Source organism: Dromiciops gliroides, chromosome 4, assembly GCF_019393635.1.
Source record: "Dromiciops gliroides isolate mDroGli1 chromosome 4, mDroGli1.pri, whole genome shotgun sequence".
NCBI lineage: Eukaryota > Metazoa > Chordata > Mammalia > Microbiotheria > Microbiotheriidae > Dromiciops > Dromiciops gliroides.
In genome coordinates, this window is record NC_057864.1 from 63,092,444 (window position 1) to 63,120,372 (window position 27,929).

The window sequence follows — 27,929 nt, forward strand, 5'->3', positions numbered from 1 at the left end:
GATTTACATGTGTGTGTTTATGCGCATATTTGTGTGCACTATGCACTTGCATGCACATACATACATAAAGCACATGCATACATGTGTATATGTTACCTCTCCCAAGTGAATGTATGCACCTTGAGATCAGGAAAAGTTTGATTTTTGTCTTTGTCTTCCTAGATCCTAGCACGGTCCCTGGCACATGGGAGGTGATTTTGAAAGGATAGTTGATTGATTATTGTGTTTCTTTTTTCTGTCAAAGGGCTCTCACTGGGGAGTCAGAGTACTTGTATTCAAACACCTGCCCTGCCTCAATAGTTTTGCGAGTGTCTCACTTGGACAAGTCAGTTTCAGTTTCTCATCTATAAAAAAGAGGGTGTTGGAAGAGGTCTTTTCCCCCTGCTCTGATTCTATTTATTTATGACCAGAGCTTAAAAACAAAGTGCCCCCTATTACATCAGACAGGCCTTCTTTTTAAGGGAAACCTGCTCCCGCTAGTGGCTGCAGTTAGAAGATCGCTGCTCACATTCAACTCACCAGAAACTCCAGCTTCTCGGAAACTGAAGAGAAAGGGGGTTGGGAAAAGAGAAAGGGGGAGGGCTTTTCCCCCTTCATCCAATCACGTTACTGACTTCTAAATCGTCACTTACCTTCCAAGTGGTTTAGGAAGTTTAAAGCTGGTTCCCCGAACAACTGAAGAATACACCCTACTTTTGGGGGGAGGGGCTAGGGTTCTGCCCCTGCTGCATTCTGATACTCTAATTTTTAAACCAGGCTCAGCTTTCTAGCACTTTACCAACAATCTTCATTCCATTTTTTTTTCTATCATTACCAATATATGCCTGACGTTAGAGGTTTTGATTTTAACCTGACTTTAGCCTTTAAATTTGAGAAATCGGGAATAAATTCACAATCAGAATACAGAACGCCTAATACTGTGCCAAGAAGGTAAGTGCTTGGGGAAGTTTTCTTAAAGGTGGATCAAAAAAAAAAAACAAAACCCTGCATTATTTCATTAGGTTCTTTATGTGTTTTTTCTTACTGTGTATGCAAATAGTAGCTATAAGAGGCAGGGTCAACTTCTGCCAATTCCACTTAAGGTTATAGACAGAACAAACAAACGAAGGGAGTAAAAACGGATACAAGGTGAGCTAAACTGGTAATATAATATTCTGCTGGAAAGAAGTGGCTGGTTGAAGATGGGGAACAGTGAGATACCACAGAAAGGGAGAACTACGGGAGGACTTCCTGTCCCTGACACTCCCTGTGTGAACTTGGGCAAGTAACTTAACCTACCTGGGTCTCGGTGGGTTTTTTTAGTCGGGAGGTGGATAGGAAGGATGGAATTATATGGCCTGTCAGGTCCCTTTCTGCCCGAGATCAGGGCTTCTTAAAATTTTTCCACTCACGATCTCTTTTCGCTCCAGAAATTTTTACGCGACCCCAGGATATATAGGTATGTAAAAGAAATATACGTAACCTTTTACTGTTGCCAAATTTTTCGCGACCCTCGCATTCAGCCAAGCGATCGATCCACAGTTTAAGAAGCTTTGCCCTAGATGAATGAAATGAGGGAGTTAGGTAGGCAGACAGATGGACAGATAGACAGACACAGTGGCTACACGGATGACTTTAGAACCCAGGAGACTAGGATTCAAGCCCTGCCTCTGACACATATTCTCTCTGATTCCATGCAAATCACTTAACTTTTTGAAGCTCTGGGCAGTTAGTTCTTGAAGTCTGTTAGCTGGAGAGAAGGGGAAAACCTGCTTTGGTAGAGTTTCCTTACTCAGGAGTTCTCAGATCCAGTTCCTCCCCCTCTCCCTTTTCCTATCCCTTTGTCTGTCCTGTTACTTACCATGACCTTCAGTAACTCTCTAGACCTGTTTTGTTTTTGTTTTTTTCATTTGCAATGTGAAGAAGTCAGACTTGATGATTGCTGATCTCCCTTCCAGGTCAGAATCCTGTGAACCTATCCCTTTCAAGGGCTAACTGTTTAGAAATATGCTATGTAACAGGACTAATGTGGAAATGTTTTGCATGACTGCACATGTATATCCTATATCAAATCACTTACCTTCTCATTTAAGGGGGAAAGGAGGGAATTTGGAACTCAAAATAAATTTCAAGTAATTGTTAAAGATTGGTTTTTCATGTAACTGGGAGAAACTTTAAATATTAATTTAAATAACTAACAAATTTTTAAAATGTGCTCTATATAATGTATCATATAACCTCCTCTCTATTGTTCAATTAATTCAAGCCAAAAAGGCACAATTTTCCAGATTGTGTGGCTCATATCACCCCTAAGAAAATCAGTAAAATGATGTTCTTACCCTCCCCCTCCTAAATCCCAGTGCAAGGAAGAACCAGAAGCAGGATAGGACAGAACTATGCTCTGAAGCTAATTGGGCATTTACTCAATCATATGTTGGCTAACTCTTGACTTCCTTTAACATTTTTATTTGAAATCAGTCACATGGGCAAGACATGGTAACTTGAAACTCTGATGGCTTACCAATTAGCAAAAATGTATTTTATTAAGGATATTTACCCCTGGTGTGAAGCTGCTAAAGCCAGTTTCTGCTAATATTCCTGGCCTAGAGGAGCCTTCAGAGGGTTTCCCAGCCCCTTAAAGCAGAATGCAATTTATTTGGGGCTCTCTGATAATGGCGTTGAGTCAAATAACTGCAAACTCTGGGCAGGCTAGAGCCTCAGACATCTGAGGAATAGGATGTCAAAAGCAGATTTGGACTAGAAAAATCGCAGGGAAACCCTTGCAAGCCTATTTCTGCCAGGTCTGCTCCAGTTCTTGGCCAGGCTTAGGGATTCTGAGGACTCAGAAGAATACAAAACTCCACATATACTCCAGTCAACCTGCCCCATTGGGCATCATTGGATCTTGGGGTCTTATTGCTAGGGCTAGAAGGGACTTCACAAATTCCTTCCATATCTATTGTACAGGAATTCTGATAACTCAGAGGGTAAGTTACAAATCAAGGTATCTTAGCAGGACTGGGAACAAGGCTACAGAATCCCTAAAATACCTCAGGGGCTTTCAGACCAAGGTGAAACATGACAGTGACAAAGTTCTGGTGTGATCTATCATTCACCTATAAGGTCTAACAAGAAAAACTGTTTTAGAAAAAAATGGCACATTTCCAAAGTCAAAGTAAGAAATTATGATTGTAATATATGGGGGGTGGGGAGAGACCCACCAGAATGAGTTGGGAAATCTGGGTCCCAGGCTTGGGTCTGCCACAATTAATAATAAATTAATAGTTCCTTTTCATATAACTGCCTTGAAGTTAACAAGCTCTTTTACATACTCATTAATCCTTATAACAAGTAGAAAGTACTGTCTGTGACAACCTTATATTGCAATTAAATGGATGAAATGTGGTAGAGCAGACAAATTTCTATATAAACAGTTCTGTGAGGTAGGAGCTGTGTTATTCTTATTTACAGATGAAGAAACTAAGACTCCAAGTGCTTGAATGTTGAATGGCATTCCCGGGGTCACAGAGGTAATGAGTCATGCAAAAAATACAAGGTGTTATACTTAAGACTTCATGAAGTTCATTTGTTTTATGTCAAAGTCTCCTTTCTAGCCCTGAGGCTTTACAAAAATCTAATTCATCTTCCCCTGATGCAGGAGACCATGGTCAAGAAAGTTGCAATAATTGGAGCTGGTGTGAGTGGCCTGACCTCCATCAAAGGTTGTTTGGAAGAGGGCCTGGAGCCTACATGCTTTGAGAGAAGTGATGACATTGGGGGATTATGGAAGTATACTGTGAGTCTAGTCCTTTACTTATTGTCTGAGAGGGACGATCTTATATCTAAGCCCTTAGACATCAAAAGAAATTTCCTAAAATTGAAAGGGATAGAGGACTGAGCTCATTGGACCCCAGTGGAAGGCCAGTGAAGATGACCTAAGAATTCATATATAGATTTGCTTGAAAAAATCCTGAATTGTATCCTCCTTGTTGCTTTTTCCTCTTATATTTCTTTAGCCTGTCTTTTAATTTAATAAGTTTTATCGATGCTTTCTTAAAACAATAACATCATTTTCATCCCTCCCTATAGATCCCAACCTGAAATTGAATGCTTTCTTTGTAACAAAGAAAAACAGTTAAGTAAAAATAATCATTTTGGTGAATGTGTAATGTGTCTGACAAAGTATGCAACCTTTAACTTGTATAATATTTCACCTTGATGTGGGGCCAAATACATCACCTTGATTTGATTCTTTTATCTGTTCTCCAGGTGGAAGATGGGCTATTATAACTATTCAGAGTTCAGTTTACTTTTAATATTATTTTAATTTACATTATTATAATCATTGTATCTATTGTTACTCTGGTTATGTTTATGTCACTATGCATCAGTTCATTCAACTCCTCTGTCATGCTAAATTCCCCATTAATTTTTTTTTACTATACAATAATATTCCAATACATTCATGTACTATAGTTTATTCAGCCATTCCCCAATCAAGGGCACCCACTTAGTTTCTAGTTCTTTGATAACACAAGAAACACTGCTATGAATATTTTGAGATACATGGGACCTTCGTTTCTTTCTTTGACCTCATTGGGGTATAGGCCCAGTGTTGGTATCATTGAATCCAAAGATTTGAACACCTTTGGTTTTCCCTTTCCCATAGGAAACTACTGGACATGGAATGACCAAAGTCTACAAATCTGTAGTGACCAATATCACCAAGGAGATGTCATGTTACAGTGACTTCCCCTTCCCAGAAGATTTTCCCAACTACATGAAGCACACTATGATAATGGAGTATCTTCTTGCCTATGCTAAACACTTTGACCTTCTCAGATACATTCATTTAAAGGTAAGAGACCTGGGGCAGCTAGGTGGTGCAATGGATAGAGCACTGGCCCTGGATTCAGGAGTACCTGAGTTCAAATCTGGCCTCAGACACTTGACACTTACTAGCTGTGTGACCCTGGGCAAGTCACTTAACCCCCATTGCCCTGCAAAAAAAAAAAAAAAGTGTGCTATTGCTAAAGGTAAGAGACCTTAGAAAAGGAGAATAAAGGGGAGCAAATGACATCATAGTCAGTGGAAAGATAATGAAAACAGTGTGAATGAGGAATTTGAATGCATATGATAATGATAATAATGGTTAACATTTATAGAGCAACTACTATGTGTTAGTAGGTGGCACTAAGAGAGACAGCATGGCATAAAGGATAAAGAATTGGCCTCAGAGCCAGAAAGACTTGGATTCAAGTCCTACTCTCAACACATACTGCTCTGGGCAAAGTACTTTTGCCAAAGGTGACAAACAGGAGCAGGCCACAGGTGGGCAGCAACATTCTTTTGTGCCTTCAGTAACCAATTAAAACGTAATTGGAAAATGTTTAACAAAATAAATAAAAACACAATAAAACATAGATAATGGAAACTTATCATTTTCTGAGTTAATATGTAGCCTGCAGGGATCTGTTCCCATTGGAGTTTGACACCCCTGTTCTAAGCAATTCTCTGTAATTACTAGATGCAGAGAAAGTGTCAACATGCATTGGTAGAGGGGGGGTTCTTCTCCTGTAAGTTCCCTAAACTAATAAAATCATAGATCCAGTGCCTCTCCCTAATTCCATGAGTGAATAAGTAGCAAAAAAAAGTTAAGAATATACCTCAAAAGTTCAGATATAATTCATATTTTGATTATAAATCGAAATCAGCATTTCTGACCCTTTCTACAAATCTTTTAATCCTTTCCTTTCCTTTCACCCTGGTAGTTGAATCAAAACTAGACAACATGTCTTTTACTTCTTGGTTTCTTTGATTTTTTTTCACTTTTGGGGTGGTTGGTGTTCAGATCTTTACAGTAGAGAGGATGCATCTCTTCAGAAGAAGGAAATAGATGCTTAAGTAAAAAGGAATTGCAAAGGATCTCTCCCAGGAGTTCCTGGTCTGGTCCCTGTGAGTTCCATTCAAACGCTCACTTGGAATAAGGACTAGCATGTGGATAAGCTAACCAGAGTTACCATAATCTAGCAAATTGTAAATGTCAGCTAAACCATCCATTCCTCTACCTATTGTAATGAGCAGCGAAAAAGCTGTATTTCAATTCTTTTTCCCCAATTTCTTTTTTTTTTTCCATTTTTATTGGTGCCTTTTGGGGTTGGGGTTTTTTGGGGGGTTTACAACACAGTCATTTCCCCAATGTATTCTACCCAATATAGCCTTTTTTTCTTTTTCTTTCATTCATTCTTTCATTCATTCATTCAACTAATATTTATTTGTAACAAAGAAAAACAATCAAGCAAATCTGACTAAGTAACCTAGTCTGGTAATGTATTCAGTATAGTGTTCAAGGGAGAAGGCCAATTGGTTGAGGACCTCAACTTAAAACTACAAGTCCTGCCTAGAGAAATGTTTTCTCCTGAACACTCTGATGTGTGAGATACTCTGGGTCATCTTCACTGTTGTTGCTCTCCCAAATCTAACTTGCCTGGATGGAACCTTCAATCATATTCTGTCTACTGTGACTAAACAGTTGGAGATCTCATGTTTGGAGATCTTTTTTAAAAAATACATGCATGCATGCATGCATACACCCATACACATATACACATGTTCCCCCCAATTACATGTTAAAACAATTTTTTAAAGCTGCAAAGGATTTTAGAGCTTACCTACTTTTTAATGTATATTTTATTTTCCCCCAATTACATGTTAAAACAATTTTTAAAGATGGAAAAGATCCCTAAGGTTGACTATTATATATACATACATACATACATATACATATATATACATATATATATATTTCCCCCAATGACATGTTCAAACAATTTTTTAACATTTTTTTTAAGTTTTGAGTGTTAGGAGACTTTTCTTGAATAGATCCCCTTATGAAGTGTGTCTAGCCCTGGATCTTCTGGAGAGAGATCTCTGTGCTTCCTTTCAGACCACTGTGAGAAGTGTTACAAAGCGCCAAGACTTTGCTACCACTGGCCAGTGGGATGTGGTGACAGAGACAGAAGGGAAGCAAAACACTGCTGTCTTTGATGCAGTAATGATCTGCACAGGGCATTACCTGAATCCCCGCTTGCCTTTGGAGTCTTTTCCTGGTAAGTCAGCTAGTCAACAAAGTTTAACACTCTATCAAGTACCTCTCCTTAAATGCCAATGTGCCATACTTGACCCTGGGGGTGCAAGGACAAATATGAAACAATTTCTGCCCTCCTGGTATCTTTGCTTTTCTAAAAGACATTCACTTCAATAAAAATATATAAAGCATCAACTATGTTCAAAGCACAGTTTTGGGGGAGAGGGAACCTACTACATCCTGAGCAACCCATTTTGATTACTGACATTATAAGAGAATTCACAGTAGCATTCCTTTGAAAAGATAACCCTCGAGGACATATGAATTAAAATCATATTTATTTTTAATAGATTTTCAGGAATATGTCTATTGCATAAAGCCAATTACACTCATCCATAGGTACTATAGGACTATACACAAAAGGTTTCTTTAAACAAACATGGCAGGAGTCATGCATTCAAATAAGTATTGGCCCTTTAAAGTGGTCACCTGGGTGACAAAGTAAAATTTAGACTTCCTGTTTCCAGAGCTAAGACCCTGCAAGTAAATTGTGCCTTGAGTTTGGCAGGACAACAATCCTTTGTGATCACCCTCTGGATAATCTCACCCTCTGGGCTAGTCATACAATTCACCAGGTGTTCTCTGGTCAAGGATGAACACCGGACAAAGTCAGAACATCCTGCAGTTAATCAAACTTGTCCTGTGCTTGCTGCTCCCTCATTGTTACAGCCACAATTCACTGAGCAGTCACTAGTATAAGTGATAAGATCTCCCCACTCTAACCCCCACTAGGGATGCCCCTCCCAAATATGTCTATAGCTCCACCTTGCTTGAAAGCCTTTTTCCTCAGAAAATAAACTTTCTCTCTAATTCCTGACACCTCTCTCTGACCTATTCTGTGCAGCTCAAGCCATATATAGGTTAGAGACCGATTCTGGAAAAAATCCAGTTGATATTTTTGGTGGCAGTGGTGGGATTGGACACGGAACTGGGCCAGTTGGACCTTCCAGAACCAGTGGGAGTGGACTAGGCACCACCGGAGATTTCTCCAGAGTCCAGCTCCTCCTTGTCTGGGGGGTCCATGAGGCCTCTTTCTGCTCCCCTCCATTCTGAGCTCTCCCCTTTGATCGAGCCTGCCTTTTCTTTGTGAGGAAAAACCCCTGGGCCCCTCCTGTGATTCATCTCAGATCACTCTGGTAAGATGAATATCCTTTTATAACAGCATGCCAGCACACCTTTTTGTAACACACTGGCACACTCAGGTCCGTTCACAAGCTAGACAGGCCAGCACACCAACCTTGTGTCTCAGGCTCCCTTCATGCCTAAGTTTGCAAACCGTGTGTCAGGAGTCACGCCAGGAGTCATGCATTCAAATATACATTGGTCCTTTAAAGTAGTCACCTAGAGAAGCTAAACTTTTATTCTGACGATATCACCATTGCTCAAAATTCATTTCCCTTCCAAGAATTTTTAAATTCTTTTAAATTCTACTGTGTTCCAGGAATTATGTTCAATGCAAAGAAACAGATGGGAAAAAATGAAACCAACTCTTATCCTCAAGAAGCTTATATTCTAAAGGATGGAACACCATATACAGCAGAGGCTTACGTAGAACATGGGCTGGCTCTTGCCCTATACACACCTGTGTCATGCTTAGATATGTAAATATTTTTCAAAAATACTAATAACTAGGGAATGAGGGAAGGTGACTCAAGTGGTACTTGAGATGGGCCTTGAGTAGAGTTAAGGATTCCAAGAGACAGTGATGAGGCATGTCAGAGTATTCCAGGCATGTCAGAGTATTCGAGGCAAAGAAATCTTCTGGGGCCATTGAAATTGCTTTCAGAGCCTGAGGCATGTGCCCTGGTATATCCCTGAGGATGACTCTCTCTCTCTTCCAGATACCTGACTATGATGAGGGGTGTCACGCTTCAAAGATTGTACTTTCTACATTAATCATTTAGTGAAATCAACAAGCCTGTCCCTGCACCTAAGGTCATCTCCACCTTTTGAACCACCAACCCTACCCCAACACTTAGCCCTGCCTTGGTTAAACCTCAACTTCTGGTTTTCCTACAGGAATCAACAAGTTTCGAGGACAGATCCTGCACAGTCAGGAATACAGGAGTCCAGAAGGTTTTCAGGGTAAACGGGTCATTGTGATTGGGCTTGGGAATACTGGAGGTGATATTGCAGTGGAACTCAGTCGTGTGGCAGAAAAAGTAGGTACAGCCCCAGTGGTATCTCTTATCACTACAAGGGCTATCTTTCATGGTTTGAAATATATCTGGTGGTTGTTGAGTTGTTTGAGTCATGACCCCTTTGGGAGATTTTCTTGGCAAAGGTACTGGAATGGTTTGCCATTTCCTTCTCCAGCTCATTTTATAGATGAGGAAACTGAGGCAAACAGGGTCAAGTGACTTGCCTGGGGTCACACAGTTAGTAAGTGTCTGAAGCCAGATTTGAACTCAGGTCTTCCTGACTCCAGTCCTGGTCCTCTATCCATTGCACCCACCTTCTTGCCCCATCTAGTAATTATTGGATTGCATAAATGCATGTTGAACATAGAAGTTTTAAATAAGTGTTGTAGGCATTCCCAGCCCTTTCTAAGCAATGAAAAACCTCCAGGGAGCAAGAGGTAATGCCTTCAGTGTCAGGGTAGGAACGCTTCATTGATGTCAGGGAACTTGGTGATCTCCATAGTCAAGTGGACCCTTCTTTTCCCAATCCAATCCAGGAAAAATACTGAAAGTAATTATTACCTTCAGGCTACTAAGACTAATGACTCTGTAGTCATCTAACCCATGGCATATGGAAATGAATATTCAAATACAGATGCAACCAAGTCAGGTCTGTGCATCTTCCTGCATAGAGCCAACTTAGTCATGCCTATTAGTTATCCACTCATATTGCCCAAAGAAGATTTAAATAATAATCTCAAATGACAGGCCAGGATTATATGACTATAAATCCTTTCCATTGTATATAAATTATAGGCAACAATAGAACATGGTATTTTTGTGTTATTGTTCAGTCATGTCTAACTCTTCATGGACTAAGTCCATGGGGTTTTCTTGGCAAAGATACTGGAGTGGTTTGCTCTTTCTTTCTCCAGTGTGTCTCCTTATTACAGTTGAGGAAATGAGGCAAATAGGGGTTGTGATTTGACCAGAGTCTCACAGCTAGTAAGTGTCTGAGGCTGGATTTGAACTCAGGTTTTCCTTATTCCAAACCCAGTGCTCTATCCACTGTACCACCTAAATGGCCCAATAGAATGTATGTATTTATGTATACATGTATACACGTATAATATATATATATACATATATATATATATTCTATATACACCCTTATTTTTTGTAGAACTAAAAGATTTATGGCATCTTTTGGGGGTTTTTTTTTTGGGGGGGGGTTTGTAGGGCAATGAGGGTTAAGCCCAGGGTCACACAGCTAGTAAGTGTCAAGTGTCTGAGGCTGGATTTGAACTCAGGTCCTCCTGAATCCAGGGCCGGTGCTTTACCACTGCGCCATCTAGCTGCCCCCTATGGCATCTTTTGAATGGAAATATTAAAGTGTACATATTTCTCAGTGCCATGTAGCACCTTTCCAAAACAATACACACACCTTTATTTTTTAAAAAGATGATGTTATGTGTCAAGTGTTATATTCAGCAGTGAGCCTTGATTTGACCATATTTACATATCTCTCAACTCCTCTTGACCTGTTGCAAGTATTTGCAAAACTGTAGGCTGAAGTTATGAAAGTGGACTATTGGCATAAAACAAACAAAGATAAAGAACCATAAAAAGAGTAAAATTATGACCTTTGCTTCATTAATATGGTCTTTTAACCAACTGAGCCAACCAGCTTCAGTATGGAAATTGCTGAATTGGCTGGAAATCAATCCCTAGTGAATTGCTCTGAAGGCAGCCATAGTGAGTGACTAGGATACCACCAAAGTGTACAACCTTCTAACAAGTAAAGGCATTAAAAATATTCATGGCTTTTGAATCTGCTGATCAAAATCTTATCTTTATAATTTAGATTATTTGCCTTGAAATAAAGGAGGTATCTCTTTCACTGACACAGAGTGAAACCTTGATATTTAGAAGACAGTCTTTGTGAATTGCTTTGTTGAAAATAATTCAGTAGCTGGCAGCCCAACTGGGATAGATAATGAATTACTCCACATTTAGATAGAAAAGTCCTCAGAAGACAGACTGTGCTAGGTTCATATTCAGAGCCTTTCTCAGAGTCTGCATCTTGATGGCATAAGCTTCATGACACCATGAGGCTTTGGAGTAGGAGGAAGACCTGGGTTCAAATCCTACCTCTGACATTCACTGTCTTTGTGACAATAGATAAGTCTGATGCTCTCAGCTGTAGAGCCTTCCAAAATCATCTTATTTCTACGGTATGGAGATAGAATGAGGGAGAAGTTATAGTGTGGGTAAACATGTTATACCACCTGACTCGATTATAAGCTTCTTGAGGACAGGAACTATATCACTTTCCTCTTTGTATTCCAAGCCCTTAGCACAATGCATGCTTAATACATAATAGGTACTTAATAAATGCTTTTTGATTTACTGTTTGATTGAAGTAACAACCTCCCTGAGCCTCCATTTTTTAATCAATAAAATGAGATGGATGGTCTATGCGATCTCTGAGGACTCTTCCAGCATAAAATCTATGATCCTGTGATGATGCTGCATTCTATAAAGAGAGTCTAATTCCTGCAGTACCTATGTGACAGGGTTGTTACAAAGTTCAGATGATAATAGATTAAAATCAAACTCCTTAAATAAGTGTCTAATATCGGTGTTATTATTACCAATGCCATGTCATTTTTCTCAATTTAGTTCAATGGAGTTCAGAGATAAATAGTTCTAGGACAGATCACTATCATAGTATTGTCCTATATTTTATTTTTGTTTTTATTCTTATTACTTTATTATACTATATTCCTAGAAGTATTATGTCATATTGATATAGCAAATAAGAGGAAATTAGACTGTCAAAAAGCAAAATAAAGACTGAATTCTATGAAATAATAACCAAACTTGGGTCCTAAAGAAGAGATATGAGAAGGTATCTTCCCCTGATTCTTTGTAGAAGTTGGGGACAATGAGTATGGGGTACTGGCATAAAATGTCAATTTTAAAAAAAAATGTTTGGTTAATTTTTCTAACCTTTCCCTCTCTTTCAAATTTTTTGTAACACAGCATTGCTCAGAGTTGGGGGAGAAAGAAATGTATGTGATATAAACATAATAGATACCAATAAAAAATTGTTTTTAGGGGGGCAGCTAGATGGCACAGTGGATAAAGCACCGGCCCTGGATTCAGGAGGACCTGAGTTCAAATCCAGCCTCAGACACTTGACATTTACTAGCTGTGTGACCCTGGGCAAGTCACTTAACCCCCATTGCCCCGGAAAAAAAAAAAAAGAAAAAAATTGTTTTAAAATGAGCTCAGGTCTTTTTTTTGTAGGATGCCTGAGCTGATTTGTTTTTATAGAAATGTATTAAATAGATCATGATTGTAGTGATTGAAATACCAATTCCATTGATATCCATTGCGTAGTCCTTCACTGGATTCCCACAATATGAACAGAACTAAGGGAAGACGCTTGAATATTGGGTTAATCCGGTAGGGGAGATTTATGGGAGGATGTGGACAAGAGTGGCACATGAAGAGAAGGCATAGCCTAACTGCATTCTGGAACACTGGGGGTGGGAGACTCCACATCAGATCCATTTGAGTCATGATGGGCGTGGGCCTAGAGGCCCACTTGTTAATCTCTGCAGAAGCCCTTCAACCATACACTCTTGGAGCTCAAGATAAGTATCTGCCTCAGCACCATTAAGGAAACTGGAAAACACTGAAGGAAATATATTACATCAGTGGGGAAATAGACAAAATTGCTAAATGATACATTTATCCATCCTGCCTTACCTTTTAGGTCTTTCTCAGTACTAGAAGTGGTGCCTGGGTCGATAGCCGTCTTTCTGATGATGGCTACCCCACTCATATGATTCAAACAACAAGATTTCTTCATCTGGTTGCACATTCCCTACCTTCAGCCATCGTGAACCGGATGAGGAAGAAGCGCATGAGTAAATGGTTTAACCATAAGAATTATGGATTGAGTAATCCAAAGGGGTACTTTATTTTTTATTTAATGAAAATCTAGTTAACAAAAAGAAATCATCTAATTACTTAATTTTCTGTGTAAAGAAGACAAAATTTGTGCTCACATTCAATGTTTTCATTATGTATATCTGTATAAAGTTCATTTCTGCCACTTTGACAATAGTGCTCAGGATTTAAGATAGGTCTGAGCTAGTTGAATTTTATTTTGGAAGAGGTAAAAGTACTCACTTGGGAACTGAAAGCTAATGAGAGAAGAGGGGGAAATTTGCATGTGTGACAGAAAAGAGAACATCGAGAAATTGAAATTTATTTGGAGGAGTCCTAAGCTAATTAACGCAAAATGTGCAGCATATATAGACAAAACCAGTGAACAAAGGTAGTCATACCTATTTGGATCTCTGCTATCATATACGAGGTGTTCCAAAAGTCTTCAGGAGGTATAAATTACAACTGTACCAAGAGGACACCTTGTATATGGGCTAGAAGGGACTTTAGAGGTCATCCAGGTTAAACCCATCATTTTAGATGAGGCAAATGTGACCTAGGGAGATGAAGTAACTTGGCAAAAGGGACACAGCAATTTCCAGGGTCAAGACCCAAGTCAAAGTTCTCTCCAAATCCAGTGGTCTTTCCACTACATACATCATCTTGCCTCCAATTTGGCTGAAAAACTGGAGGTATGAAGTTATAATAAAAATAATATATAGGCATATTTTAATATAGATATAATTTCACTTAAAGTACACACTGACAATGGCAAAATGTTCGTTCAGTAACAGTGGGTTTTCTTAAGTATCACTATCACATATTTGAACCAAAAAAAAAAAAAGTTTTTGGTGGAAACACATATCTCTGCATTCATAATGAAAGTGATATACAAATATTTGTTTTAATCATACCCTTAAGATAGATCAAATATTCAATATTTGAGTTGAAAGTGGACCAAGTTCATATTAATGTTTTAGCTAATAGCAATAATTACTGGGAGCCTGGAAAAAGCATAATCTCAAGGGTGGGACTTTTACTTTATTCTGATTCAACATACACACATCAAGTATCTACTGTGTCTGACACTTTCTTGTCTTTAGCCACAACATACTACATCCTTTGAATTTCCTGGCTCTCTGTAGCTAAGCAATGTTCTGTGGTTGAGCGAAAGTCTTCCAAATGACAAGTTACCTATTCCTTCTTTGAGGTCTAAAATAGAAACTTCCATTGCCTTTCTCAGTCATACAGACCAAAGGAAAAAAAGGGTTAACTGCTGTTAACTAATTAATCAGTACTCAATTTTTTTTCAAAATTATTTCTACTGGCAGCCAGAAAACAAAACATACTTAGAACAATAGCCCAAGTTTTGCCTATATGGAGCTACCAAATGTTTTGGCTAAATTAATCGGTCGGTTCATTCAAAAACAATGTGTGACTGTTGTTCACTAAATTAACCAGCTTATTAGTTGAATGTGACTAGACACCTATTTCTATATACTGGTAGTAAAAGCACTTGCTTTTTCTCTCCAATACAGGCCACAACAAAAGAGAGTTGCAAATGATGAATTGCCCAGCTATATCCTATGTGGCACTGTCACTATGAAAATCAATGTGAAGGAGTTTACAGAGACATCAGCCATATTTGAAGATGGGACAGTGGTGGAGAACATCGATGTCGTGTTCTTTGCTACAGGATACACCTACTCTCTTCCCTTCCTTGAAAAATCGATGGAAAAATTCTGTAGGAACAAGATCTTTACATACAAATTTATCTTCCCCTCAAACCTGGAGAAGGCCACTCTGGCTCTCATTGGACATGTCGGTTTACAAGGGTCAATTATAGTAGGCACGGAACTCCAGGCTCGCTGGGCCACAAGAGTATTCAAAGGTGAGTAGATTCTCTTAATCACCAAAATTCCTAATCAATTGACTAATTCAGTTGGAAAGTTCATGCTATCATCTTATGCCAAACAGACTTTTGTAATCAAAGGACTAAGGACAAGAGAAATTTTTCAAAAACAATTAAATGGTGTAAACACAACATTGGTGGGCATTTTTCCAACATAAGGGAACAAATTGTTCTCTCAATTTGAAGACACTTTTCCGTACAATTTGGGGATGAATCTAGTCATTTTTCAGTTGTGTCTGTCCCTTTGTCACCCCATTGGGGGGGGGGGTTCTTGGCACAGATAATGCAATAATTGAAGTAGTTTGCCATTTCCTTCTACAGATTTGGAAACTGAGGCAAAGATGATTAAGTGACTTGCCCAGGGTCACATGACTAATAAGTGTGTGAGTCCAGATTTGAACTCAGGAAGATGAGTCTTCCTGATCCCAGGCCCAGTGCTCTATCCACTGTACCACCTAGCTGCCCATGGAATAAATAGGCAGAGATAAAACTGCTTAGATCAGTGTTCTGCTAGACTGGTTATATTATTCTTATCTATTCAATAATAATAATAAAAGCCATATTTTATCTCATTTGATTCTCACAAAAACCCTGAGAAGTAGATGCTATTGGTATCCCCATTTTAAAGATAAGGAAACTAAAGCTGAGAGAGACTGAATGGCTTGTTTAGGGTCACACAGCTAGAATGTGAGATGGTTATTTGAACTCAGGTCTTCCCCAACTCTAAGTCTACTACTCTTTCCCAGTGTACCACCCAGCTGCCTAAAAGCAAAACAGTCATTCTGTTTTATTAGAGCTTGATCTGACCAGTTTCAGTTATTGTATAATAAGGGAAAATATTCTTAAAGCACCAAAATACTCAGTAATTCAAACTTGCTATATTGCATCTCACCAAAGTGCTCAGCATGTAGTAGACATTAGAGAAATACTAGCATTTGTTATTTTCCATGAGGTTTTACTTCATTCATTATTGTGCTATTTTGAACTCTTTTCCCCGTCATTTTCTTAGGAGCATTTTTTTCCCGAAAAGACTGGAGGAAATACAAAATACTTGTAGGTAGTCATGATAGAAAGACCCTGGGGACCTGGATTCTGAGGACTTTAATTCTGCTTTCAGTTATGCAACTTAGTAGCTATAAATGACTTTGGGCAAATCATTTCTCTGAGACTGTTTCCTTAAATACAAAAGGATGAGGTTTGGCTAGGTGCCACAGGATCATCGATTTGGGGGCTATTAGGGACATGCAATACTATGTAGTCTGATCCCCTCTTTTCTCAAGAGGAACCCAAGACAGAAATGCCAAGTACTTTGCCCAGGATCACCCTGGCCTGATTCCAGCTGCCTTTGCCAGACTATTGGGGCAGCTAGGCAGTGCAGTGCATAGAGCACTAGCCCTGAAGTTGGGAGTGCCTGAGTTCAAATCTCACCTCAGACACTTACTTGCTGTGTGACCCTGGCCAAGTCACTTAACCCCAATTGCCTCAAACATCCAGGGTCATATCCAGTCATCCTGATTTATATCTTGCCACGGTACCTAGATGGCTCTGGAGGAGAGAGTGAGGTTGGTGACCTTGCACAGAGCTCTCTCCTTTAAATCCAATTCACTGCAAATCATGACATCACTCCAATGTCATGTTTTCTTCAAAAAAAAAAAAGGACAAACAACAACAGTTATACTATTGACTAGAAATGATCTCTTCAATTCTGTCTATCTGGCTGCAATATTCTCTACAGTGTGGACATTCAGAACTGCTGTTTTTTTTTAAAAAAACATTTACTGCTCCCCAAATGACACCCTGAAAATGACATGTGAAAAACTGATCCCTACCAGCCGGACATAAACACGCCTTGTTTACTCACACTTGTATAATAGTATATGCTCATCATACCATGATGTACCTCCTGACATAACAACTGCCAGAAAGAAATGCAGGCTTTTCCATGTGTTTTTATCTTTTAAGTGTTTACTTGCCCTTAGCCCTAGATTCCGTTAAAGAATAGGATGATTGCCCAGTTTGCAATGGAATCTCAGCTGAGGTAATACAGTCGAGTGAGTGAAAACTCAAATCTTCTAGCTTTCTCTAGCAATACACAGCAGCCTAGGAGGAGGTGCAGAGAAAGGAAATCAGGAGGATTATTTGGGGAGATCGCTCAGGAATGACTGAAGGTGAGAGAGGGTAAGCGATGCAAGGGTGGCAGCTGGTAAATCATTAAAGCAGTGAACAGCGGAGTTAAAGACCAGATATAGAACACATGAAGACCGAGTGGCAGAGACAGAGCTGAAGGGGGAATCAAGGCTTGGGAGGTCACAATGAGAACAAAGAATGGGTTCATTATGAGTGAGAGAGCACGTAAGGCAGAATAGGAGGTTATGGTTTGAGAATGAAACTTTGGACTCCAGGACTAGTCTACTAAAGCAAAGTTAAGCGTAGAAGTACCAAGGACTGACATATCTATATATCTATATCTATATCTATATCTATATCTATATCTATATCTATATCTATATCTATATCTATATATAGATATATATAGATATATAGATATATATATACACACACATTTGTATGGACAGACTCCATGTAGGCTCTGCAATGAAGGGGAAAAATGTAATGTGTGTCCTACAGCAATGATCCCACTGACTGGACGTTAAGAAACCTTTCGCAAGGGCTTGTGCATCCAGTCATTTAGGGTGCAGTTTAATTCTTCTACAATCCCTACTATCAATGTCCTATTAAAGGCTATTAAGGGTTTGTATTTTCATGCTTTCTGGTTTCCTTGTGTGTCCCTCTTGTGGCACACACTTTATACAAGTTGTATATGCTCTGTGTATGCTGTCTAAACTCAAATAGAAATGAGGGTCACTAAACTGTACATTAGGATCCCTACAGGTCACATATTGACTTAGAACACAGATAATGTTAATATTTGTTTTTCTATTTTAATTTAATTTATTTTGTTCAATATTTCCCAATTAAATTTTGATGTGGTTCAGCCCCATTTTCGATACTTCTGCTTTGCATGACAATGTTGTAGAGTGGAGCTTGTTTTATTCAAGAAAATGCTTACTACGGTGTGCTATCAACACTATGAAGCTCTTTTTTTTTTTTTAAAGTGAGGCAATTGGGGTTAAGTGACTTGCCCAGGGTCACACAGCTAGTAAGTGTCAAGTGTCTGAGGCCGGATTTGAACTCAGGTACTCCTGACTCCAGGGCCGGTGCTCTATCCACTGTGCCACCTAGCTGCCCCAGTGAAGCTCTTTTTTTAAAAAATGACTTCCTTATGCTATCAAAACTTACTCCATTTAACATAACAGCAATGTATGGCAAAAAAAAAAAAACCCACATTTTTGTGAACTTTAAGAATTCAGATTATTTGCTGATGGGACTAAAGTTTATTTTATAATAGAAATAAAATATATTTGGAATTCCCACCTCCTCTAGGACCTTGCTATTAGTTTAGCATAGTGGATTTGGCATCACTAACACCTAGGTTTAAACCCCAGCTCTGATATTTATTAGTTTTGTTACTTTGAGGAGGTCATTTCATTTCTTCAATTTTGTTTTCTCATTTGTAAAATGGGCATCATAAAATTATCTGCCTTCTTTTCCTTAGACTCAATGAATCTAATACTGGAAGGGATATGAGATCACCAAGCCTGGAGGAAGAGAGTAACTATCTCTACTCTTGACAAAAAAAGTCCTATCCAGTCTTTAAAGCCCAGTTTAACTGCCATCTCCTCCAGAGAACCTTCTTTGATCTCCCTAGTTGGAAATGATCCCCTCCCCCACTTTACTTTTCATAACATTTCACTTGCATCTCTCGAGTTTATGCATAATTTTGTATTGTAGTTATTGGTACATAAGTCACAACTTCTACTACACTATTAGCTTTGTGAGAGAAGGAACTATGTTGTAGCTAATCTGTGTATCAGTTGTTCAATCAACAACCATTCAATGGGGGCTTCTCCTCTTCCAGGCATTGCACTAGGCAGTAGAATGGAAGTAAAGCCTATATTGTATCTAGGGAGACATAAACATATGCAGCTATGTGCAAAATAAATACAAAGTAACAAGGGCAGCTAGGTGGTATACTGGATAGAGTGCTGGGCCTGGAGTCAGGAAGACTCATCTTCCTGAGTTCAAATCTAGCCTCAGACACTTACTAGCTGAGTGACCGTGGGCAAGTCACCTGTTTGCCTCAGTTTCCTCATCTGTAAAATGAGCTGGAGAAGGAAATGGCAAACAACTCCAGTATCTTTGGCAAGAAAACCTCAAACGGGGTCACAAAGAACTGGACAAAACTGAAAAATCACTGAACCATAACAACAATCGGGAGGAGGAAGGTCCTGGCAGCTAGAACCACAAAAGGTTCCATGCAGAAGGTGGTACTTAAGCTGAGTTTAAAAGGACTAGAGATTCTAAGAAGCAGAGGTGATGAGGAAGTATATTTCTCCTGTCATGTAACACTGTTCATTTTACTATTAGGGAATTAAGAAATGCTATTGATTTGAATTGAATTGAAAGAAAAGCTATGTCCATTGTAACATATCAAATCCTTTTTTTTTCCCCACAAAGGACTGTGTAAAATTCCTCCATCAAACAAAATGATGGCTGAGGCTACCAAGAAGGAACAGCTCATAAAAAGGTATAATAATAAATAATAATCATACAGTATATAGTATTTTAAGATTTACAAACCACTTTCCCCCTGCCCCCAAAAGCCCCCTAACATAGGTGGTACAAACATGACTAATTCCGTTTTACAGATGGGAAAAGTAAGATTTAAAATGATTATATAGGAAGTGTCAAAGCCAGAATTTGAACCAACTTGAATATCCAATATACTTCATTGTAGGCATTACTTACCAGAAGGGGCCCTTCCACAGATAGTGATTGAAGAATAAATGAAGGAGTCAATAAGATATTACATTACTGGTAAAAATCTAATTACAATAAATTATAATATAATGAAGAGATCTAAATAAGATCATTTCCAAATCCTGGTGAATGTCCCATAGAAGCAGCGCTGTTGGTTTTTTCATCTGATCCCAATTATATGCAGGAAATACTAAACAATCACCCTTCAACTCCCTCCCCACTTCATACATACCACAAATTGAAAAAAGATCCAATCAAAACTAAAGACTAAAAAGGATTGTCCAAGAAGAGTAAAAGTAGGAGTAAGATGGGGTGTTGGTTTTTAGATAACACCCACCTCTTCCTACGGTATTCAAAACACTTCTTTCAAAAATGCTGGCATGAACACTGTTTGTCCCCTAGATTCTAGACTAGAAATATGATTTTTGGAATTGGAGAATCAGGCAGAATCTCAAAGATGGATGGAACTTCAAAAGCCAACAGTTAGTCCAACCAGGACTTGAATAAGAATTTTCTCAATTACATACCTTACAAGTCATTTGTCAACTTTTATTTGAAGATATTCAATGAAAGACAACCCACTACCTCCCAAGGCAGTCCATTCTACATCGGCAGAACTCTAACCCTTAGAAAGGTTTGGTTTTTGTTTTTTTTTTTTTTCTGACCTCAAGCCTTTATATCTTTGAATCTTCCACCCATTTCTCTTGGTTCTGAACTCTGGGGCCAGACAGAATAAGCCTAATTTCTCTTTCTTATGAATGTCCTTCATGTCCCACTACTAAGTCTTCTCTGCTCTAGGCTGACAATCTATACCTAGTTCCCTTGATCAGTCCTCACTTGACATGGCATCAAGATTTTTAATCAATGTTTGCCCTCATCTGAACACTTTCTAGCCTACCTTTTAAAAACACAGTGCCCTAAACTGAGCACATTATTAGCAGTGTGATATGATGAGGGCAGCATAGTGGCATGATAACCTCACTAATCCTGCACAACATGCCTTTCTTAAAGCAACTGAAAATTTCATTTTTTTCTTCCCTTTCATAATTGGGCCAGATTTATGATTTCATTAGTATTGAGAATGACCAATAAGAATACTTGCTCTACTTATATGGAGCAATACCTGCTCTACAATTTATAATCTTAGAGATTTTCTTAGGGCAGTGGTTCTTAAACTTTTTGTTCTCAAGATGCCTTTAGTTTTTCTGTTTGCTGTATCTCAAGATCCCTTTACACTCTTAAAAATTATTAAGGATTCCCCTCTCCCTAGATAGCTTTTGTTTATAGGGATTGTGTCTATATATTAGAAATTTGAGCATTTGAGTATTAGAAAAATAGTTTTGACCTCACGGACACCCTGAAAGGGTCTCAATGACTCCAAGAGTTCCCCAGGCCATAAGTCAAGCAGTAAAAGAATTTTTCCTGTTTTACAGATAAGGAAATAGAGACTCAGTCAGTTAGTTGCATGAACAAATACTCATGGTCACACAACTAGTACATATTAGAGTCAACATTTGAACCCAAGTTCAGTTATCTTTCCACTATACTTAGTCCTTTAAATAGGAGGCTCTGCTGTAATCTTAATGTTGTTAATTAGCATACCACTTTTTAAGAACAAACCATTGAATATATTGAAATAAACCTGTAAATGGATTTTATGAGGATCGTTCACATACGTCATGGAGAGAACTTGTTGCTCCACCCAGTATTAACAGCAGCTGTTACATTAAGTGATGAAAATATGAATGATCACTCAATCATCAAGGCCCATTAATTAATTAAGGACCTGCTATGTACTTAGCACTTTTCTAAGAGCTGAGGATTCAAAGACCAAAAAAGAAATGGTCTCTGCCTTTAAGGACCTTAAATTCTATCTGGAATGGAGGAGATTGTGTGTGTGTGTGTATGTGTGTGTGTGTGTGTGTGTGTGTGCACACATACATACATATATATGTATGTATATATAGACAAAAATTATATAGAAAATAAATATATAAATACAAGATAATTGGAGGAGGAAGGTACTAGGAATTGGGAAAACAAGAAAGGTCTTACCTAGAAGATAACAATGAAGGTAGACATGAGGACACAGTGCATTCCAGGCAGAGGGGGCAGTCATAAAAAATGGAAGGTCATGTGAGAGGAATAGCAAAGACAGTTTGGCTGGATCACAGAGTGTAGGAGAGGAATAATATATAAGACAATAAAAATAGGTTAGAGTCAGGGCTTTAAATGCAAAACAAAAGCTACTGTGTTTGACCCTAAAAAAATCCAATATGGAACCACAGGAATTTATAGAGTGGCAGAGTGACATTATCAGACCTCTGCTTTAGGAAAATCACTTTGGCTGCCATTGAGAGAAAAGAGAAGTCAGGTAGGGAGACCAATTAGTAGCCTCCTGCAATAGTCTAGGCAAGATGTGACATATGAGATGCTATAGAGATAGAAACAGCAGGGCTTAGCAACTGATTAGACATAGAGGCTAATGGAGAGTAAAGAGTCAAGGATGACTGACACTGAAACTAAATCTTTCTCTTTGCAGTTTCTATATGTTGCTCCCAGTTTGATCCTCTGGGACCAAACAAAACCAATTACTCCTTCTTCCATGAGAAAGGCCTCTCGAATACTCAAAGACCACTATGATGGGCCTAAGAATTTCTGTAGAGTTTACAAATAAACTAAGGGCTTCCCATTATTTCACTGATTTTCACTTCCCTTTGATTCTCATATATTTTTACAGAAGGCATAGTAGATAGAGAATTGGTCCTGAAATCAACCTGGGTTTAAATCCTCCTGTGATGATTTTAGCTTTGTGACTGAGCAAGTCTTTCAACATCTATTTGCCTAAAGTACATTCCAGGAATGTAACTAAAATAGGTTGTGATCTGCGGTGGTGATAGAGGAAGTTCCCATACTAGGAAATGTTGAAATCACAAGTGCACATTGATTTTAATGTACAACTAGTTAGTTTAGGCAAGATATACATTTTTTTAAAACCTTGAAAAATTAGGTACAGAGCAGTGGTGTCTCTGGCCAAATAGCTGGACCACATAAACAGAAATCCCTACAGATATGAGTTCCCCTTTAGACTTTGAGATTGCCACTCTCCCCATTTGCTTCTCCCTAGGACTTCTCCCCATACTGAATCTCCAGAACTTCAGTGTCTATAAGTCAGCTTCTTAAAGTACAAAAAAAAATTATTATTATAATTTGAGAGATCTTCAAATACAAACTACATATCAAATCACACAATTTCAATTGAAAGACACCTCACTGGTCATCTAGCTCAACACATACCTGAAAAAAGAGTTCCGCCTACAATAGTCTCAACAAAAAAGCATCTTTCCTTTGCTTTAAGACCTCTCATAAGAAGAAATCAAATACTTCCACTTTCGTGATAGCTTTAATTATAGGAAATCTTATTTTTTGGATCATCTAAATGTTGTTCTTTCCAACTTCAACTCATTGCTTCTGAGTCTGCCTTTGACAGCCAAGTAGAACCTCTCTAATTTCCCTTCGACTTTTTTTTTATTGAGGCAATTGGGGTTAAGTGACTTGCCCAGGGTCACACAGCTAATAAGTATGTGTTAAGTGTCTGAGGCCGGATTTGAACTCAGGTACTCCTGACTCCAGGGCCAGTGCTCTATCATTGCGCCATCTAACTGCCCCTATCCCTTCCACTTTTAATCAAGTGTTTAGGTGTACTCAGATGGATTTCTCCTCAGGTAAGGTAATTCACAGAGAAAGAGTTCTTTCCCTATATTAAGAGAGAAACTACTGTGAATTTGAGCCCTCTCCATAGGAGTGCAGGTGGATAGGAAGGTCAGCAGATGAAGAAGAGAGACAGAACTGTAATTGGAACTAGGTTCCCTTTTCTCATACTCATCAACTCATTAAAAACCCACTAACACAGAGAATCTAGTCTTCTGACCTATTTTTAGTTCTGTGTATCCCCACTTGACACTGGCATCCTCTATTTAATCTCCCTTTATACAACTAAAATACAAACATACATCATAAAGCAATCCTAATTGACCATGTATTTTTGAATGAAACAAAATCAGGATATAGAAAAAGCTTTTAAAAACAGTAGGAGACGGGTGGCTAGGTGGCACAGTGGATAGAGCACCGGCCCTGGAGTCAGGAGGACCTGAGTTCAAGTCCAGCCTCAGACATTTGACACTTACTAGCTGTGTGACCCTGGGCAAGTCACTTAACCCCAATTGCCTCAGCAAAAAACAACAACAAAAAACAGGGTAAATCCTATAAAGGTGTCTGCATTTTAGCAGGCACTGAAGAGAGAAAACCGAGGAGAATAAAACCTTTTGTGACTTTTCCTCAGTTTTTTAATGAGGTAGATACAAGGAACAGCTTCTATCCAAGTTCTTTCTTCCATTTCATGAAGGCTGCATTTACTCCCTAGTGCCAGTATTCCTACCTAAAGACTCTTACAGAGCCTTGATTTTGCTATAGTTTTCACTGCTGCTCCCACTGAAACGTGATCTTCTCTCAGCCCTGTCTTTCACTGATCTGCTTGCTGACCTCCCATTACAGTAGCAGTCATCCGTCTCATGATGTTCCCTCTCAGGGCCAGGAGAAAACTATCTCTGAACTACAAATCCCAGAATTCCAGGTTGGTTGCAGACTTTCCTAAGTCCACAAAGAAATCATTCAGAAGACATCCAAATACCCTATTTCAAATGGCAAAACCCTTTAAACGCCTAAAGACAGCTGTCTTCCCTCCTCCAGGCTTAAACATCCTAATTTCTTAAACTGATTCTCATACGTTATGAACTCAAGGTCTTTCCCTATTCCAGTTACCCTCCTCTGGATACTCTCCAGCTTATCACCAATCAACAAGCACTTAATAAGCACCTACTATCTAACAGACATGTGCTAGATGCTGGGAATACAAATGCAACAACAGTGTAATGATTGGAATGACGCCTCCTACTGGAGACTTGCTGTGGGAAAGCTCCACCATGGAGCATTTTCCTCATGGTGGAGCCTTCCCACAGCAAGTCTCCAGTAGGTGGCATCATTCCAATCATTACAGTCCACCATCAAGTCAGGAAGCCAAAAAGCCCAGCGCTCTCTGCACAGGCTCCCTTTCCTCCTTCCTGTCTCCTCCCAGACCATAGGAGGCTCCTCAAGTTGATTGGCTGGTAGCCTTGATAGACAGCACCCATGAGCAAACGTCATTTCCTGATGCCAAGGAAAAGCCACAATGCCTCTGAGGCATTTTCCTCATGGTGGAGCTTTCCCACAGCAAGTCTCCAGTAGGTGGCGTCATTCCAATCATTACAACAGCAAAAAAAAAAAAAAAAGATTAAAAAAAACTACTCACTTATGAAGCTTCCTTTCTATTAATATTCTTCCTAAATTTCTGGTGGCCAAACTGAGCACAATTTGCCAGCATGGTCTGACCAGCAAACAGGACAGTAGGGTCATCACTTCCCTAGTCCTGAACACTATGCCTTTTGTAATGCAGTCTAAGATCACATAGGAGCTTTTTTCGATGCCATTGTACCATTGACATTAGTATATACTACAAGCTAGCTTTTGGTCCACCAAAATCCCTAGATCATTTTTAGAGAAACTACCACCTGGCCATGTCTCCTCCATCTTTTACTTATGAAATTGATTTTTAACCCAGTTTAGATACAGAGAAATTATAGGAACTTAGACTTGTTATATAAAGTTTATTGAAGCTTAGCAAAAAGGTTGGGCTTTTATAGATACCTCTGAGTTTTGCCCCTTCATGCACTCTCTTTTGGGGGGGGGGGGCAGGGCAATGAGGGTTAAATGACTTGCCCAGCTAGTAAGTGTCAAGTTCAGACACTTGACCTTATTTGAACTCAGGTCCTCCTGAATCTAGGGCCGGTGCTTTATCTATTGCACCACCTAGCTGCCCCGCTTCATGCACTCTCACCCATTATACTCCAACCATAGGAAATACCCTACTTGTAAATTTGGTATTCCAGCTATGATGATGTGTCATGGAACCTAAAAGTGTGAGGAAAAACATGCATGACAAGAAACATAATGTATCTCTTTTCCTTTTCTCTTGAAGGGGTGTTATTAAGGATCCCACCCAGGGGAAACAGGACTATATTACCTATCTGGATGAACTCGCTTCATGCATAGGAGTCAAGCCCAACATCTTGCTCCTATTCTTTAAGGATCCCAGGCTCGCAAAGGAAGTTTTCTTTGGTCCGTGCACATCTTACCAGTACCGTCTGATTGGCCCTGGGAAGTGGGATGGAGCCAGAAAGGCTATCATGACTCAGTGGGACCGGACACTCAAGCCCTTACAAACTCGAGTCATTCCTGATTATTCTGAGCCTACCTCAATATTATATTGGCTGAAGGTCTGGGGGGCACCCGTTCTGTTTGTTGCTCTTCTGCTTACTTATAAATCCTCATTTCATCTGCAATTAACTAGAGTCACAGAAATGGGGGAGAGAATTTCCACTTACCTAGCTAGCACTATGAGAAAATGAATGTGATTAGATCAGCTAGACTACCAGACTAATATGAAATGGTGTTGCACAGGCTACCATTCCTCCCCCAACTCATCTGTTAGATAAATTAATTCAAGTCAGTTATAATTATTAAGTACTCGGCTAAGGGCCAGGCACTGTGCTAAGCCCTAGAGATATACAAAGAAAGGCCAAAAAAAAGTCACTATTTTCAAGGAGCTCACAGCCAAATGGGGGTGACAATGTGCAAACAATTATGTACGAACAAGATATAGACAGGATAAATTGGAGATCATTTTAGATAGAAGAAACTAGCATTAATGGGGGATCATAAAAGTCTTTTGTAGGAGGCAAGATTTAAGAAGCTAGAGATGAAAAAAGAAAGAGTTCCAGGCATGGGGTATGGCCAATAAAAAATGCAGAGTTTGGACATAGAGCATTGCGTAGAAAAAGCAGCAAGGAGGTCAGAGACACAGAATCAGAATGTGTGGAGAAGAGGAAAATATAAGAAGACTGGAAAACTTAGGAAGGGGTCAGGTTAGAAAGAGCCTTAAGATACAAATAAAGGATCTTACCTTTCATGTTAGAGATAATAGGGAGCCACTGGAAGTAACAGAATGGAGAAGATTGACATGATCAGATCTAAGCATAAGATGAATTTAGCAGTTGAGTGAAGGGAAAATGGACTGTATGTAGTGGGAGAGAGACTTGAAGCAGGGAGGACAAGTAGAAGGCTATTATGATAGCCCAGGTATGAGAGGATGAGGGCCTATGCTAGGGTGGCAGCAGCGTCAGGAAAGGAGAGGGCATATACAGGAGATGGTCTATAAAGGTAGAATCAGCACGATTTGGGAGTAAGAGAAAGTGAGGCATCAAGGATGATCTATAGGTTGGAAGCCTAGATAACTGGGAAGATGTTAAAAATCCTTAACAATAATAGGAATGTCAGGGTTTGAGGAAAAGATAACGAGTTTGATTTTGAACATGTTGAGTTTTAGATTTCAATGGGACATCCAGTTTCTGACACTTATTTGTCTCATCATCACTTCAGCACTATATGAACAGCCAGTTGACACCTGCTTCTGGTGGATTAGTATCCACTGACTAAAAATCTAGAGGGTCTAAGAATATTTCCTCCCATTGAGCCTGGGGAACACCTGACAGCTTTAAAGGAAAAAAAAGACTGTCTTGGACTTTTCCCTCTTGGCCAGACTATAAAAAGATGCATTTTCCTCACACAGCTTCACTGTCTAGACCTCATTTTAATTTTCACCAGATCATGCCCAAGGGCCACACCTACCTACTATTGTAGATACCTACACCTTTTGTATATCTTTCATTTTACATTATCTACATTTCTTTGTTTTGTTTGTTGGGTTTTTTTGTGGAGCAATGAGGGTTAAGTGACTTGCCCAGGGTCACATAGCTAGTAAGTGACAAGTGTCTAA

General features: G+C 39.2%; 1 protein-coding gene across 3 annotated transcripts; it reads left to right on the forward strand.

Moving 5' to 3' along the window:
• The first annotated feature begins 639 nt into the window (after window positions 1-639).
• LOC122726274 (dimethylaniline monooxygenase [N-oxide-forming] 4-like) lies at window positions 640-27,929 on the forward strand. 3 transcript variants are annotated; one of them, XM_043963896.1, is made up of 9 exons: window positions 640-930; window positions 3,638-3,775; window positions 4,649-4,837; window positions 6,926-7,088; window positions 9,146-9,288; window positions 13,031-13,230; window positions 14,745-15,097; window positions 19,697-19,766; window positions 26,073-27,929. In XM_043963896.1, the coding sequence occupies exons 2-9, from the start codon at window positions 3,644-3,646 to the stop codon at window positions 26,500-26,502; spliced, it is 1,680 nt and encodes a 559-aa protein (XP_043819831.1). In that variant the 5' UTR covers window positions 640-930; window positions 3,638-3,643; the 3' UTR covers window positions 26,503-27,929. The 3 variants fall into 3 exon arrangements, with proteins under 3 accessions (XP_043819831.1, XP_043819829.1, XP_043819832.1); XM_043963894.1 differs by lacking the exon at window positions 640-930 and adding an exon at window positions 3,480-3,509; XM_043963897.1 differs by lacking the exons at window positions 640-930; window positions 3,638-3,775 and adding an exon at window positions 4,079-4,113.